General features: G+C 42.6%; 1 protein-coding gene across 1 annotated transcript in view; it reads right to left on the bottom strand.

The window, feature by feature from the left end:
- Window positions 1–897: 897 nt before the first annotated feature.
- Window positions 898–14,236, bottom strand: part of LOC126268020 (multiple epidermal growth factor-like domains protein 6) — a 166,608-nt gene continuing 153,269 nt past the window's right edge. The window contains exons 12-14 of the mRNA XM_049973432.1: window positions 11,947–12,093; window positions 4,197–4,331; window positions 898–1,496 (exon numbers count right to left, since the gene is read on the bottom strand). Of these exons, the coding sequence (XP_049829389.1) occupies window positions 1,411–1,496; window positions 4,197–4,331; window positions 11,947–12,093 (368 nt within the window). The 3' untranslated portion in view covers window positions 898–1,410. The remainder of the gene's footprint in view (window positions 1,497–4,196; window positions 4,332–11,946; window positions 12,094–14,236) is intronic.

Here is a 14,236-nt window from a genome sequence, read left to right as displayed (position 1 = left end):
TTCGTTAACTAGAACATATTTTACATATATAACATAATTTTTCGCGAGAATTCACACACCATTCTTTTAATAACCTGCCTTTTTGAGTCGTGTCTTCTGTCGCTTTGATGCCGCCAGCCACGAATTCTTCTCCTGTAACAATATAATTCCTAGCAACACTTGTACCCTACAAGATCAATTATATTTTGGTTGTATTCCAATCTCTGTCTCCCCTGCAGTTTTTATCCTCTATAGCGTCCTCTAGTACCATGGGAGTTATTCCCTTATATCGTAATAGATGTCCTATGATCCAGTCCTGTCCTTTTGTCAGTACTTTACATATGTCCCCTCATCTCAAATTTAACATTAACAAGGTGAGTGCTCCAATAAGACGTAGTCGCAGTACTCTTCAATGGTGAAAGAATGTCATAAGTTAAGGAACATGTCCTTTTTTTAAGGAAGGTGTCATTAATCAGAATGGTGGTGGTTTAAAGTAATCGCCACTGTAAGGTAAAAGATACCTAGAATATCTGTCCCGTTAAAAGGGAAGCCCGTTGTGCGAAAGGACGGAGAAAGAAAGAGCTACTTCGGAATATGCCAATGAGAACTACAAAAATATATTGTTCAGTCAACGAAAGTGTCAATTGTTGCATTTTTTTACTGATACAATCTCGACTCGTTTTGCTATAAACCAACACAGATAAAACAAAACTAACATTTGACTCACATCAAAGATTCTAATGAATCTAAAGTTATGTAACTAATCTGTTCTGTCAATGCCTTTGCTCGGGTTTCCCGTAAAATCAAGCGGCATCGTTGTTTGAGGGGTTTCAGGGTAAGATCTGCTGTGACGCAGAAGACTTATCTATTCGAATTTAGCTGGTAAAATGGGCACTACGTAGCAGTAATATACTCGCCTTACAGATTATTGTTTATTTCAGATTTATTACAATTACATTCATTCTTACACTTCCGTTTTCATCTTTGACGTTATCACAGTTGAGTAAAACAGTACTGGAAGACATCACTCACTTTCTTAAAGTCCCGATTACGAAAACTGAAAGATAAATAAAAATAAATAACCATTATTTGACAACAGTGTATTTAAAAATACTGAGTTTACATATCGCAATGATAAAAAATCATATTGCTTTATTAAGTGAACGTCGAAACGAGTCATACGTTAAATAAGGCACACTGGGCACACATACTAGCGCCATGCCTCCTTTCTTGGAGTTTTAACGCATTCCTGGCAAAGAAGAAAACTGCGGATCCATTGACGCTGAAGGACTAAGGGTATTATGACTCGTCGTAGAAATGACTAGTCAACATTCATTATTGTAAACATGTTATTTCCTTAGTTGCTCTACAAAAGAGAACCCCCAAAAAGGATCTAGTTCTGCAAGATTATGCCGATGTGCCGGCAGTCCGTCAGCACAGCGAGCTGCGGAGAAGAGAGAGAGCCAGCAAGAGCAGCGCAGACGTCGACGCACCCAGGCGCAGCCCAGAAGTCGCCCCTGTAAACATAAAACAAGCTCGTCACCGACACTGTTGAGAGAAGTACACACACGCACACACAGACACACACACACACACACACACACACGAAATAGTTTAAGGCTTTTTGTTAGAGGACGGGGAAAATCGTAGAAACAAAGTGCCCATTTTTTTATGTAACTCTGAGGAAGTCTCGATCAACTTTACTATACGGAATATGTGATCGAGATGTAGAGATGTACCCGAAACGTCTGCTGGGTGGTCTTACTATCTACATCTACATCTACATGACTGCTCTGCAATTCACATTTAAGTGCTTGGCAGAGGGTTCATCGAACCACAATCATACTATCTCTCTACCGTACCACTCTCGAACAGCGTGCGGGAAAAACCAACACCTAAACCTTTCTGTTCGAGCTCTGATTTCTCTTACTTTATTTTGATGATCATTCCTACCTATGTAGGTTGGGCTCAACAAAATATTTTCGCATTCGGAAGAGAAAGTTGGTGACTGAAATTTCGTAAAAAGATCTCGCCGCGACGAAAAACGTCTTTGCTTTAATGACTTCCATCCCAATTCGCGTATCATATCTGCCACACTCTCTCCCCTATTACGTGATAATACAAAACGAGCTGCCCTTTTTTGCACCCTTTCGATGTCCTCCGTCAATCCCACCTGGTAAGGTTGCCACACCGCGCAGCAATATTCTAACAGAGGACGAACGAGCGTAGTGTAAGCTGTCTCTTTAGTGGACTTGATGCATCTTCTAAGTGTCCTGCCAATGAAACGCAACCTTTGGTTCGCCTTTCCCACAATATTATTTATGTGGTCTTTCCAACTGAAGTTGTTCGTAATTTTTACACCCAGGTACTTACTTGAATTGACAGCCTTGAGAATTGTACTATTTATCGAGTAATCGAATTCCAACGGATTCCTTTTGGAACTCATGTGGATCATCTCACACTTTTCGTTATTTTGCGTCAACTGCCACCTGCCACACCATACAGCAATCTTTTCTAAATCGCTTTGCAATTGATAATGGTCTTCGGATGACCTTGCTAGACGGTAAATTACAGCATCATCTGCGAACAACCTAAGAGAGCTGCTCAGATTGTCACCCAGGTCATTTATATAGATCAGGAACAGCAGTGGTCCCAGGACGCTATCGAGTCTCTGGAACTAATCACTCATTCCTCATTAAGAAATGAGTACAGCCATCTTTCGTTCTTAAAATATACACTGAAAAGCCAAAGAAACTGTTACACCGGTCTAAAATCGTGTACGGTCCGTGCAAGCACGCAGAAGTGCCGCAACACTACGTGGCATGGACTCGCATAATGTCTGAACTAGTGATGGAAGGAACTTACACCATGAATTCTGCAGGGCTGACCATAAATTCGCAAGAATATGAGAGGTGGAGATCTCTTCTGAACAGCACGTTGCAAGGCATTTCAGATATGCTCAATAATGTCATGTATAGGGAGTTTGGTGGCCAGCGGAAGTGTTTAAACTCAGAAGAGGGTTCCTGGAGCAACTCTGTAGCAATTTTGGACGTATGGGGAGTCGCATTCTCCTGTCGGAATTGCCAAAGTCGTCAGGATGCAAAATGGACATGAATGGATGCAGGTGATCAAACAGGATACATAAGTACATGTCATCTGTCAGGGTCGTATCTAAAAGTCCCATATAACTGCAATTGCACACGCCCCACACCATTACAGAGCCTACACCAGCTTGAACAGTCCCCCACTAACATGTAGAGTCCACGGATTCATGAGGTTGTCTTCATATCCGTACACGTCCATCAGCTCGATTCAATTTGAAACGAGGTTCGTCCGACCAGGCAACATGTGTCCAGTCATCAACAGTCCAACGTTGGCGTTGAAGATCCTAGGCGATTTGTAAAGCTTTTTTTCATGTAGTCCCAAGGGTACTCGAGTGGACCTTCGGTTCCGAAAGCCCATACCGATGATGTTTCGTTGAATGGTTCGCACTCTGACACTTGTTGATGGCTGTTCTCTTCAGTCGTCGTCGGTCCCGTTGTCGTAGGATCTTTTTCCGGCCGCGGCGATGTCGGAGATTTGATGTTTTACCGGATTCCTGATATTCACGCCACACTCGTGAAATGGTCGTACTGGAAATTCCCACTTCATCGTTACCTCGGATATCCGGTGTCCCATCTCTCGTGCGCAGAGTATAACACCACTTTTAAACTCACTTAAATATTGATAGCCTACGATTGTAGCAGCAGTAACCGATCTAACAACTGCGCCAGACACTTTTATCTTATATAGGCGTTGCCAACCGCAGCGCCGTATTCTTCCTGTTTACATACCTCCATATTTGAACACTTATGCCTGTACCGGTTTCTTTGGCGTTCCAGTGCATGTTGAACTGCATGGGTCTTCTCTGAGTTTTGTTATTACTTGCTTTAAGCCAACTTGGCAAGGATCCCACTCAATGAACACCTATAAAAAGGAGTTAGAAATCGAATTTTGCAAGAGATTTCTTCTGAGGTCGAATTACATTCCAAGTGAATTCTTCTGAGAAGTCTCCCAAGAGGATGCTAAAAATAGCACTCTTCCATTTTGTTCATGCTTGAAGAATTTGAAGGCTTTATAGTAGCGTTAAAATTTCATTTGTCTGCTGCCTCTCCCAGCAACTGATCAGCCACCTGTTTGAAGGCGCTGACTCAACTGTGACGCGTAGACAAACTCACCTGAGACGCACGCAGAGCGGTCTTCGGTGGCCACATACCCGAACTTGCACTCGCAGAAGCCGTTCCGGCATTCCAGACCGTCTCGGCTGCCGACGATGAAGCACTCGCTAGATCGCGAGCAGCTATCACCGAGCACTGCAACACACATCACATACACTGTTATTCTGAAAGCCAACCCTATCTGCATTGCATGTAGAAGACTGTCTGCAGTGTAAAATGAAGGTGAAAATTATCTTTATTATCATAGACGTAACCTTTGGTAATCTATCAGACTGTCTATTTATAACAGAGCTACTGTTCATCTTCTGGCTGAAACTTATTTTTTGTCGGTGTTTGCTTTCGAACATACGTAGATATTAGATTCTGAATATTAATGCTAGAGCGAAGCGAGAAAAGGGAAGCGAAGCGAATAAAAACGACAGCCTCATTGAAGCCCTGACTTTTCGGTAAATATGTGTAATACACTATTGAGAAGTCCTGATTAGTTGCAGATGGCACACTGGAGCAATATATCACCTGACGGCAAATGATAAACTGCTACACGAAACTCAGTATGCGACTCAAGGTGAAACTATAGTGTTAAAGAAAGTGTTCCACGTCTTGAGAGGTGACAGTATGGACCAAAACAACAAAAATGTCCGGCAAATATGGGCTCTGTAATACATACCTTAAGAGCTACGAGAACTTGTTCATTTTCGCTACTGTGAAACACTTCTCTTCTATTGCAAGCTGTTTGTTATCAGGTAAACTAACTGGCCAACACACTAACTGGCCTGCACATTAAATATCTGTGCGAGTTGTTCAAGAACATTTAGCAGAAAATGGACTGGTCCTCCGTCGAGCATGGACTACATCTCCAGACGTTGTGAGAAAGATTTCTCCTCTAGCAGGACAGACAATTCGTCTGATAGGAACTGAGATATCTAGCACTAGTTAAGCTGTTTGATACTAGGGAATATGCTATTCGCCTAAAAATGTACCAGCAGGCACGACACGGGCCGACGGTTGGCTGCATTTGCCTGACCACTACACAAAATCATCTGCTATTTCCCATATGGAATAGTAGTTTTCCGTTACGCTTGTAAATGGAAAGATAAAACTACAATGTAAAACCACCTTCATTTGTTTACTGCATTCTATAGGTCGTTCGCAATAGCAAAGAGCTTGCAGTGGAAGAGATGTTTCACAGTAGAGAAGATTAGCAAGTGCTCATAGCCCTTAAGCTATGCATTTTAGAGACCATGTTTACTGGATATTTTTGTCTTTATTTGGCCCATACTACCACCTCTGAGCCGGCCAGTGTGGCCGAGCGGTTCTAGACGCTTCAGTCTGGGACCGCGCGACCGTTACGGTCGCAGGTTCGAATCCTGCCTCGGGCATGGATGTGTGTGATGTCCGTAGGTTAGTTAGGTTTAAGTATTTCTAAGTTCTAGGGGACTGATGACCTCAGCTCTTAAGTCCCATAGTACTCAGAGCCATTTTTTACCACCTCTCAAAATATGGAATCCTTTTTTTAACACCCTGTATTTTGTTAACATGTGCCGACTGTAAATGTAATAATCCCAACATGTTCATATTATCATGCGAAATTTTTAACTATCACCTGACAGAAAATAAAACGAACTCGTTGATGAATGTGAAATTTCAGCGAAACTTTTGTCGGCGTTAAAGCAGAAAACTGTATTTGCTCAAGGCGCAATCCTAATTCCATAATTATTCAGTGTTCCACGAGGAATTGTCAATATTCGGGGATAAGACAGGAACGATCATTCCAACCATAAACGTTCAATAAACGTGGCCTCCAAAAAGAATGTCTTAAGAGTTTGAGCACTTCTTCATCATCGAAGCTCGTGGTCTAGTAATTAGCGTTACTGCCTCTGGATCACGGGGTCCTGGGTTCGATTCCCGGCCGGGTTAGGGATTTTCTCTGCCCGGCGACTGGGTGTTTGTGTTGCTCTCATCATTTCATCTTCATCATTCTTTACAGTGGCTAGAATGGACTGTCTAAAAAGATTGGACTGTGTAAAAACTGGGACTTTGTACGGGCGCTGATGACTGTGCAGTTGAGCGCCCCATTAACCAAATATCATCATCTTCGATACTGTGAAACAATTATCTTCTAAAGCAACCTCTTTGCTTTCCATGTTCTGAGAGATGACAGCTTAGATCCAAACAAGAAAAAACCGTCCAGTAATATAGGCTGTAAAGGTCATACTCTAACAAGGGGAGGGCGCCAATTGTGAAATTCAGATTCTATTCATACTGTGCATAGTAAAACCTCATGGCCAGAGGTGTAATGTGGCAAAGCACCAAGAAGCACTTCTCAGCCGTTGTCGAGAAAATCGACAGTTAAAAGAAACCGTTGCGGTGCGCGGCAATCAGTTGCAACAATTATGCATATAATAAGTTGCTGAAAGTCGTTTGTCGTGGAGGAACTGGCGACTTCGAACATCATTATGTTTTCCGCAAACAAAGTTGTATTTCACAAATGTTATTAATTGTCTTCATAATGTTTACCACGTATAGTTAACGGAAGATGTAGAAACGATATTCCGAAACGAATACGTGTAGTGTAAGTCAAACTTTCGAATTAGAATAGAGACCCCACGAACACAAATTTGGTGTAGCAGGTATGAAATATAAACTCCGTTACTCCCTCGTTACACTTGAAGAACAGATGTTGAATGGGCTGAAACTAGCCGCCGCATAACAGCGTAGTTGCCTGCTAACTTCGAAAAAAGGTAGATGCGGTCCCTAGCGCAACTTGTAACATCGTCGAAAATCAGTGCGTACGTGAGAGCTTTGGTACACGCTGTTAAACAAACTGAAAAATGGAGGCGGTACAATTGGAGAGCGATCCGCCTTCACCAACATGCATAAGCATTTGATTAATAGTTTATGTGTGTGTGTTTGTGTACATTTGAATTACAAAAAAACAAATAATAAAAAAGTTGCATGGCACGAGATTCGATCCGGCGACCTTCGGATTACGAACCCGAGGGCTTACCGCTGCGTCACGACGCTGTAAAAAATTAATAATCGTAGAAAGTATTTCACCGCAACGGTTTCTTTTAACTGTCGATTTTCTTGACAACGGCTGTGAAGTGCATCTTGGTGCTTTGCCACATTACACCTCTGGCCATGAGCTTTTATTATGAGCAGTATGAATCGAATCTGAATTTCACAATTGGCGGCCTCCCCTTGTAACAGCTATGAGCACCTGTTCATCTTCGGCTCTATGAGACATTTATTCTAGTGAAGAATTGCTCATACCTCTAACGTACGGATTTTACAGTCCATGTTTAACAAACAGTTTTTCTTGTGTCGGACGATACTCCCAAAACATGGAAAGCAAAGAGCTTGTAGTAGAAGAGATTTGCTTTACAGTATCGAACCTGAAAAAGTGCTCACAGCTCTCAAGGAACGGATTTTGGAGCCCATGTTTACCAACATTTTTGCTTCAAATGGTCGTTCCTTTCATATTGTCATATTCCTGAATACTGACCATTCCTCCATGTCACCCTGCATAAAGCTGCTTTTACTTTGTTATTTCCACTCTGTTATACCATACTGTGTCACATAACTCTGTTCATTTTCAGTAACAGCGACGCTCACTGAGTGAACGTTATTAGGATCGATTTGCGCATAGAAAATACTTCCTTAACACTTTTTTAAAGTAATCTCTCCAGCAGTCAGTCTATGTCTTCAGTTTCCCCAAATATAAAAAGTTATGAACTGATTTTGTGACATCGTTGCTAAATTATACTATTTTCTAGACTGGAGCAAGAGACAGTTATACAGGGTCACCAAAAAGTCAGTATAAATTTGAAAACTTATTAAAGCACGGAATAATGTAGATAGGTAAAAATTGACACACATGCTTGGAATGACAGGGGGATTTATTAGAACAAAAAAAAGTTCACAAAATGTCCGACAGATGGCGCTGGACAGCAAAACGTCAGTGACTGCGCATGACAATCATGTATAAAAGGAGCTGTAATGACAGAGAGAATCAGATGCGCCAGCAGTCGCAGCATGTTGACGTTACCTGAAAAGACGCTTTTATTGAAGTTGTATTGTCAGAATGGGGAATGTGCTAGTTCAGCGTTACGATCCTATCGCCATAGCAAGGGGATTCGAACGGTTAAAGGTCCGTTGACAAATGCAGCTGCGACGAGAATGATTTCGAAGTTCGAAGCCACGGGTTGTTTAGACGATAGACCCCGTAGTGGCCGACCGAGCATAAGGCGTAATGCTGCTGAGACATGGAGGCTATAGCGGGTTCGTCTATGCACGGGGATGTCAGCGCTCGTGCAGTCGCACGTCGTACCGGATTTCCATACACTACTGTTTGGTTGGCACTTAGGCGTATCCTCCGATGCTATCCGTACAAAATCGAGCGGCATCATGAACTGTTACCTGGCGATTTAGTGAAGCAGAGGGCGTTTGCGGTGTGGGCGTTTCAAAAGATGGCGGAAGATGACGATTGGTTGAGTAACGTGTTGTGGACCGACGAAGCTCATTTCACGCTCCGAGGGTCTGTCAACGCCCACAACTGCAGAATTTGGGCTACCGAAAATCCTAGAACTGTCGTGGAAACTCCATTGCACGACGAGAAAGTCACGGTATGGGTCGGATTTACCACATCTACCGTTATCGGGCCTTTTTTCTTCGAGGAAATGCGTGATTCTGGTTTTGTATCTGCAACAGCGACGGGTGAGAGGTACGCCGATAAGTTACAGAATCGCATCATCCCCAGCCTGTCTGGTAAACACCTGCTGGAACGTACGATGTTTATGCTGGATGGCGCTCCACCCCATATTGCTAGACGCGTGAAAGAGATCTTGCGTGCTTCGTTTGGTGATGATAGTGTGCTCAGCCGCCACTTCCGTCACGCTTGACCCCCCAAGGTCCCCGGACCTCAGTCCGTGCGATTATTGGCTTTGGGGTGACCTGAAGTCGCAAGTGTATCGTGATCGACCGACATCTCTAGGGATGCTGAAAGACAACATCCGACGCCAATGCCTCACCATAACTCCGGACATGCTTTACTGTGCTGTTCACAACGTTATTCCTTGACTACAGTTACTGTTGAGGAATGATGGTGAACATATTGAGCATTTCATGTAAGGAACATCATCTTTGCTTTGTCTTACTTTGTTACGCTAATTATTGCTATTCTGATCAGATAAAGCGCCGTCTTTCGGACATTTTTTGAACTTTTGTACTTTTTTTGGTTCTAATAAAACCCCATGTCATTCCAAGCACGTGTGTCAATTGGTACCTCTCTATCTACATTATTCCGTGATTTACTCAGTTTTCAAATTTATCCTGACTTTTTGATCACTCGGTACATCACATAAATGAAACGTAAATAAGAAGAGATTGCAACGAAAGAAAGAATGTAAATTTGTGAAAAGAAAATTAGCTGTAATTGTTGGAGAAGAAAATGCTATATTATGGGATAATAAAATTAAAACGGTACAAACCAATTCCCGTGGGGAGGGGGAGGAGGGAGGAGGAAGGGGGAGGAATCTATATAAATGAAATTTACGTGGGAAAAATTTTAGTCGCAAAAACTAATGATTGACTTGTTGGCCAGCCAGGAAAACCTAGTCCGCAACGAGCCGATAAGAGGATAGGAAAAGGACCCGTTCTAAGACATTGAAAGTAATATGGAGACAACGAAAAGCTAAAAGAAATTCTGAAATGACCCTTGTACATGAAATGGTCCAGTGGAGTATCAGCAAACGTGAGTACCAGAAATGTCCTTTTCGGTTTCGCCGTCTTAGCATCACATAAATTCGAATAAGGTATTTTTGTCGTTGTATTTATTCTTAAGCTATGGAACCTTCCTCAATGTTCGATCCATGAAGTTTTTATCCTCAGTGTAATTCTGTCCTGGAAAGCTACAGCAGCCTTAGTTTTTGATTTGAATGGTACTCTGTTTCAAATTTGTGTTTCCTGTTTTCCCGTCTTTGATTCCAGTTACTTTGGTTTTCTTGTTTCATAAGGAATTTGTGCAGTATCTAAAATGTCAGCTTCTCCTTGTCCATTCTAAGTATTTGTCCGAAGAACATAGTCCAACGTCCGAGGTTTCTTTATCCAGGTATACCATAACTGGTTCGCTCATCTCATACATAAGCTCTTCTTCTTTGAGTTCGTAATATCCTCTTAAGAATCCTTCGTTTCACAGGTTGTAGTCTCCTAAGTAATCCTGTTATTGCAAGATTTAGTCTTCCTGCTAGCCATAAAGCTTCGGGGCGAATCACTCTTAAAATCTTAACTTTGCATTGTTTGGAAGTTTCTTCCTGTTTTACTTGTCCATGATCAGCCTATATGCAAAAAGTCACCTTGTTTATTCGTTTTATGATAGCTTCTTTTTCTGTCAAACAAATTTTTTTAGTTCTCGCTACCTTCCTCGTTTTCACTCATACGAACGTCATTCATTTAGGAACTGACTTGACATTGTTGCATGCTGTGGCATCGCTATTCCTTTTTTTGTTTTTTTGAATCGTCAGTCTGGTTTGTTGCGGCAATTCCTCCTCTGCGCTAACCTCTTCATCTCAGAGTAGCACTCGAACCCCTCGTCCCCAAGTATTTCTTGAATGTATTAAAATCTCTCTAGTGTAACGGAGATATTACCCTGCGTCTTAACACATGTCCTGTCATCTGTTCCTTTATCTTCTCAGTGTTTTACATATGTTCGTTTCTTTCCCGATTCCCTGGAGAACCTCCTCATTCCTCATTTTGTCACTCGACTTAATTTTCAAATTCTATTGTAGCACCATTTCTCAAACGCTTCGACTATCTTCTGTTGCGGTTTCCGAACTGTCCTCGAATCACTACCTCGCAATGGGGTGCTCCAAACGTGCATTCTCGTTCTCGCTTAAATTAAGGCCTATGTTTGATAGCAGTCGATTTTTATGGCCAGGAATGAGCGCTTTGCTTTTTATGTGCACATTGCTTACCATGGGATATTTCGCTTCCAAGGTAGCAGAATTTCTTAAATTCATCTGCCTCCGATCACCACTTTCGACGTTAGGCTTCCATCTATTCTCATTTCGGCTACTTCGCATTACTTTTGTCTTTCTACGGTTTACTGTTAGTCCACATTCTGTACTTATAGAGATATATAAACCAACTTTTGCTGCTTTTCTCTAGAACTGGATGGATCGATTAGTTACGTCATGCAATGATCCCTAGAATGTCACAATATCGTCTGCGAAAGCTGGACAGTCTACTTGTACACGTGTTCTTCTTGCACCCCAATCGCAGTTCACCCACTTCTTTCAATTCTCGTCGACGTTACTGATCACTATATCAAGCACACTGTTAAAACTGAAAGTGTTGCTCTAGACTTACCCTTTATTTTGGTGTTGGTTAAGGTCTTTTTAACCATTACAAATCATTTTATGAGTAGATTAAGAACAATAATAGAAATAACAAAATGGAAAATAAATTCAATTTCTTTAATCGCAGAATGACTATCTCTAAAACTCCCTGCAACCGTGTAAGCGCCAAAATCCATCTGTCCCTCTCGCTCTCTCTCTCTCTCTCTCTCTCTCTCTCTCACTCTCTCTCTCTCTTCGTTTCTCTCATTTTCTCTGTCCTCCTCTCTAGATAAAATAAAGGCAGTTCTTATAAACTAATAGTGAGTCCCTACAAGCTATCAGTTCGGGTGGTCAGGTGGACACAAAGTGAACGTGAAGGAGATCAAGTATGGTAAAACGACTGGTGCAAAGCCTACCTGTGTTGTTCCAGCAGGCGCCATCTATGAAGTGCATCCCGGGCAAGCAGACGCACGAGCCGGTGGATGTGTTACACGTCGAGTATTGGCCCATCAGCGGCTCACACTGCACAGATTCGATGCAAGGACCCCCCTCTTCCGTCACCACTGCAACATCAGACAGCTGTCAGTTCAGTGTTTATCCTCTAGTACTCTAAACGAGTAAGGGCTCCTTGTAACAACATCAAAATAGGCTTTTCTGTAAAGAAAATAATTCAGACAAAGTATACCGGGTGGTTATAATTAAGCTTTCCCTGTGTAACATGTTATGACACGGAAACTAATTACCGTACAAGTACCATGATTTTCATGCGTCACAGAGCCACCGTCCAGTTCCAGTTATGGCCTCCAGGTGCCGTCATTAGTCATCGTGATCCATAGTCTCACACAGCTGACCTGTCGCAGTGCAATTGCTGACGTGTCAACATCAGCTTGGACAAAAGGAGCTGGGCATTACTGGTGAAGCTCTATTATCAAAACAACAATAATGCTGCAGCTGCACTTCGAGCATATGGCTGACTGAAAGGATTACGGAAGGGACGACCTTCTCCACCTGCTGTGCGGAGCACGATGTAAAAGTTCAAATCAACTGGACAACTGGACGTCGCTCCGGGAAGAGGTCGACGGCGGGTTACACCACATGTGGTTGGTGAAATCGCTGTTGCTATGGGACACAACGCTGCGCGCGATTCCCGATCGTCAGGCAGTGCCCGTGCTGTGTCACGACAGTTGAACATTCCGTGCTCCACTGTACGGAAGGTGCTTCGAACCATTCCCAAATGGTATACGTTCAAGATCCCTATCGTACAGCAGCTTGCACCATAGGACGTACAACGACGTGTTGACTTCGCTCTCCTAGGACCATCGGGGCCGGCCGCGTTGGTCTCGCGGTTCTAGGCGTTCAGTCCGGAACCGCGTGACTGCTACGGTCGCAGGTTCGAATCCTGCCTCGGGCATGGATGTGTGTGATGTCCTTAGGTTAGTTAGGTGATGATCTGAAGCTCAGTATATCAATAGAGGTAGCCAGCATACCTACATACATGCTTCGTCCTGCTGAGTAGAATGCAATACTGCGCTTTCGGAATCTTCTGAACACTGATGGACGCCATATTGAGCCCTTTTTGTAGCAGTAGTGGACCGGCATGTAGCGATATTATGTACCGTAGCATAATATTAAAAGTGTTTCATTGAATTGATTCTGCATTATTTCTCTTCCCCATGTCTTTGACATTAATGCTAACAAGTTTGGCACTCCTACGGTTATTGGTTTCCGAGTTAAATACGGGAAGGTTAATTATAACCATCCGGTATGTACGGTGCGAAAAGTGGCAATTGACTCTCAACAAGGAAAAGCGTGAAGTCATCCACATGACCACTAAAAGGAATCTGTTAAATTTGGCCGGCTGGAATGGCCGAGCGGTTCTAGGCGTTTCAGTCTGGAACCGCGCCACCGCTACGGTCGCAGGTTCGAATCCTGCCTCGGTCATGGATGTGTGTGATGTCCTCAGGTTAGTTAGGTTTAAGTAGTTCTAAGTTATAGGGGACTGATGATCTCAGAAGTTAAGTCATTTGAAACATTTTGTTAAATTTCCACTACACAATAAATCGCAAAATCTAAAGGATACCTATTCAACTAAATACCTAGGGATTGGAATAACAGATAACTTAAATTCTGAAGTCACATACAAAATGTGCGTTTTATTGTCCCGACACTTGGAAGATGGAACAGATCTGCTAAAGAAACTCCGTTCTCTACTGGAGTAGTGCTATGCTGCAAGGAATCTTTTCGGATGAGGTAGACAGAGGATACCTGAAAATTTCAAAGAAGGACAGCTCATTTTGTATTGTCGTGAAATATGGGACCGAGTGTCACGGCAGTAATTAAAACAAAGGGCTTCTTTCATTGCGGTGAGATTTTTTCACGAAATTTCAAACTTGCTCCTAAGAATGCGGAAATATGCTGTTTACGCTCAGCTACATAGGAGAAAATGGTGATCGTAATATAATAACAGAAATTAGATCGAGCACGGAATGATTTGTGTTCGTTCTTCCCTTGCGCTGTTCAAGAATGGAACGGTGGATAAAGAGTGTGAAGCTGGTTGGATGACTCCCCTGCCAAGCAGTTAATTGGGAATTGCAGCAAGAATAATTACGCAGATGTTAACGTAGATTTTTCTCAGCTCTTCTACCATCCTGTTTTGACTGCAGCCTTACTTAAAATGTCTGTAAAAGAGGTGATGAAAATCAACAA

Source organism: Schistocerca gregaria, chromosome 4 (assembly GCF_023897955.1).
Source record: "Schistocerca gregaria isolate iqSchGreg1 chromosome 4, iqSchGreg1.2, whole genome shotgun sequence".
Lineage (NCBI taxonomy): Eukaryota > Metazoa > Arthropoda > Insecta > Orthoptera > Acrididae > Schistocerca > Schistocerca gregaria.
This window is presented reverse-complemented; position numbering and strand designations above follow the sequence as displayed.